At 34.3% G+C, this 2,728-nt stretch overlaps 1 protein-coding gene across 1 annotated transcript; it reads left to right on the top strand.

Annotated features, from left to right (window-relative positions):
- Positions 1–284: 284 nt before the first annotated feature.
- LOC124374418 lies at positions 285–1,070 on the top strand. Its single transcript, XM_046832633.1, has one exon. It carries the CDS (start codon positions 285–287, stop codon positions 1,068–1,070), a length of 786 nt encoding a protein of 261 aa, XP_046688589.1.
- Positions 1,071–2,728: the final 1,658 nt, after the last annotated feature.

The following is a 2,728-nucleotide window of genomic DNA, read 5'->3' as shown; positions in this document are numbered from 1 at the left end:
TCAACAACGTTATCAGTGCGTGCTCCCGCTATTGTACATCGCGTGGACGAGTTCGGCCTAATCAAGTTTCAGCCAGCCTATTGAGCTAACGATATTCGTTATTTTAGTGTTAATTGATTTGTTTATATTATTTTTTAATTTTGAAATGTCTAGTTGTGGTGTGTGTTTGAAGCCTATTGCAGGTAATAAGCCTAAAGTAAACGTGCAGCGACTGCAAAACCGATTTTCATGCTGTGTGCTTGAAATTTAGTAAAGCGGATGTAGACTGCATTACCCAGGATGGTATGGTGTGGAGGTGTAAGAACTGTGCAGCTGAAAGACGGAAAAGTATGCGGTTTGAGTCAGAGGCGGGCGAGGGCAGGTTATCTCTTGAAGACGTTATGAAGGTCGTCACAGAAATAAGGGACAGTCAAAAACAATATGAAAAAAGTTTTAATACTGCCATCGAAGCTGTGAATTTGCAACTTGCAGAAAATACAGATGCAGTGAAGGCTCAGAGCAACGAGTGTAGTAAAATGAGTAATCTCATAGAGGCCCTTACAACTGAAAATAGCCAATTAAAGAAAAAAGTAAAGGAGTTGGAAACTCGTCTTGAAGACATTGAGCAATACTCAAGAAGCAATTGCATTGAGATTCAAGGAATTCCTCTGGAGCCTGCAGAAAATGTGTTAAACATTGTTAAAGACGTCGGAAGGGCCTTGGACTTTGATATCTCTGACACTATGGTTGACGCATGTCACAGGTTGGGTGTACAGAAAACTGGAGACAAGCCACCAGGGATAATAGTGAAATTTGTGCGTCGCATGGACAAAGAGAGTTTTATTCAGCGGAGGCGTGTGAAGACGACCCTGTCGACCCGTCACATTGGCAGGAAGGACGATTGCCCGATCTATGTCAATGAGTCGCTGTCACCAGCTCGGAGGAGGTTACATGCATTGGCGAGGAAGTTTCAGCGTGAGAAGAACTACAAATTCCTCTGGGTCCGAAACGGGAAAATCTTCATGAGAAAAGAAGATAAAGCGCCAGTAAAGGTCATCTCGAGTGAGGAGGACTTACAACGGTATCTGTAATTATGTACATAGTCTCATTTAGTATTAATTTTTACACAAGTGTAAACCTTTCCAGTATTTTGATTTGTATTCCAAGGGTTATTTTTATTGTATTGCTACAAAATAATATTATTTTTATAATTTCTTTATAAACTAATTATGGAACTGTCAAGCGCTTTAATGCAATAACAACTTTAAGTTAGAATTATAAATATAAAACAAAATGAATATTTTGAGTTTATGGAAAGGACGCGCATCTGTTATTTTTGTATTATTATATTGAATTTTGATTTAATATTCTTTGATCTGGTTTTGAACCTTGATGGACTCTTGTATATATTACATTGTAGTATATTGTATTTTTGATGGATTTTTATTTGTTTAATGAAAATGAGTTTATAACAAAAACAATTTAATGACTAAAGAGTGGAAGAATTTAGAGGTATTACACCAAAATATTCGCAGTATGAGGAGTAATTTTGATAGCTTCTTGGCTGAAATGGATGGTAGAGGTTTGCATTCCGAAATAATAGTATTGTCAGAAATTTGGATTGACGAAAATGAAATTAAATTTTTACAATATTCGTAATTACACAAGTTACATAAAACCTAACGGAGATCATAGAGCTGGAGGTATTGCAATATTTATTAAGTCGGGTATTGAAGTCAATAGTTTTGATATTGTTAATATAATGTCAGCTGATATGCTAAAATTAGAATTTAAATTTAACTCTCAATATTTCTGTTTAATTGCAATTTATAGACTGCACAGTTTTAGTAAGGAATTATTTTTGAACGAAATTAACACATATTTTGTGGACAACCATAACTTCAATAACAAGAGGAATGTTTTTTTTATTGGTGACGTAAATCTTAATTTACTTATTAATGACAGAACTGTTGATAAATACAATACTTTTCTTTCCTCAAATGGATTCGAATGTTTAATAAAAAGAACCAACTAGAATTACAGCTGAATCGATTTCCTGCATTGATCACGTTTTTACAAAGATAACAAACAAATATATGACGGAGGCGGAAGTGATGGTTGTTGACACAAACATAACGGACCACCGGATGGTTGTCTTGAGTGTAACGAGTGTGCGCTAACCGGACGGACAGACAGATAGACACGTCACCTGCGAGCTCTGGCCCTTCTTATCGTATTGATTACGTCAAACTGGAAAAACAACTCTAGATAGCGTAGATTGGAAAGATGTCTACAGTGACACAAACCCGTCCTCTGCATTTTATACTTTTCACAGTAAGCTTCTGTCAATCATTTCTGAATGTAAAGTTGAAAAACGTAATGCTAGGGAAAGCTTAGTTTAAAATTAAACCGTGGATGAATAATTATATATGTGCGAAAATAAAATTTAAAAACAAGCTTTTTGAGAAAGTTAAAAATCACCCGAACAATGATAAATTAATTAATTATTTTAAAAAATATAGGAATAAACTTCAGATTGAAATAAAAAATTTAAAAAATTCATACTATGAGAATGCTTTTAAAATCTGTAACGGTGACTCAAAAAGAACCTGGCAAGTATTAAATGAAGTGACAGGTCAAAAAGTAAAAAATAAATCAATAAAGAGTCTGAACATAAATGGTAATGAAGTTAAGGATACTAAAACTATTTGTAATGAGTTTAATAATTTTTTTCTTATCTATTGTGAAT

Source organism: Homalodisca vitripennis, unplaced genomic scaffold (genome assembly GCF_021130785.1).
Source record: "Homalodisca vitripennis isolate AUS2020 unplaced genomic scaffold, UT_GWSS_2.1 ScUCBcl_8356;HRSCAF=16434, whole genome shotgun sequence".
In the NCBI taxonomy this organism is placed as follows: domain Eukaryota; kingdom Metazoa; phylum Arthropoda; class Insecta; order Hemiptera; family Cicadellidae; genus Homalodisca; species Homalodisca vitripennis.
The sequence above is the reverse complement of the archived record's forward strand: the minus strand, read 5'-3'. Positions and strand labels throughout refer to the sequence as shown.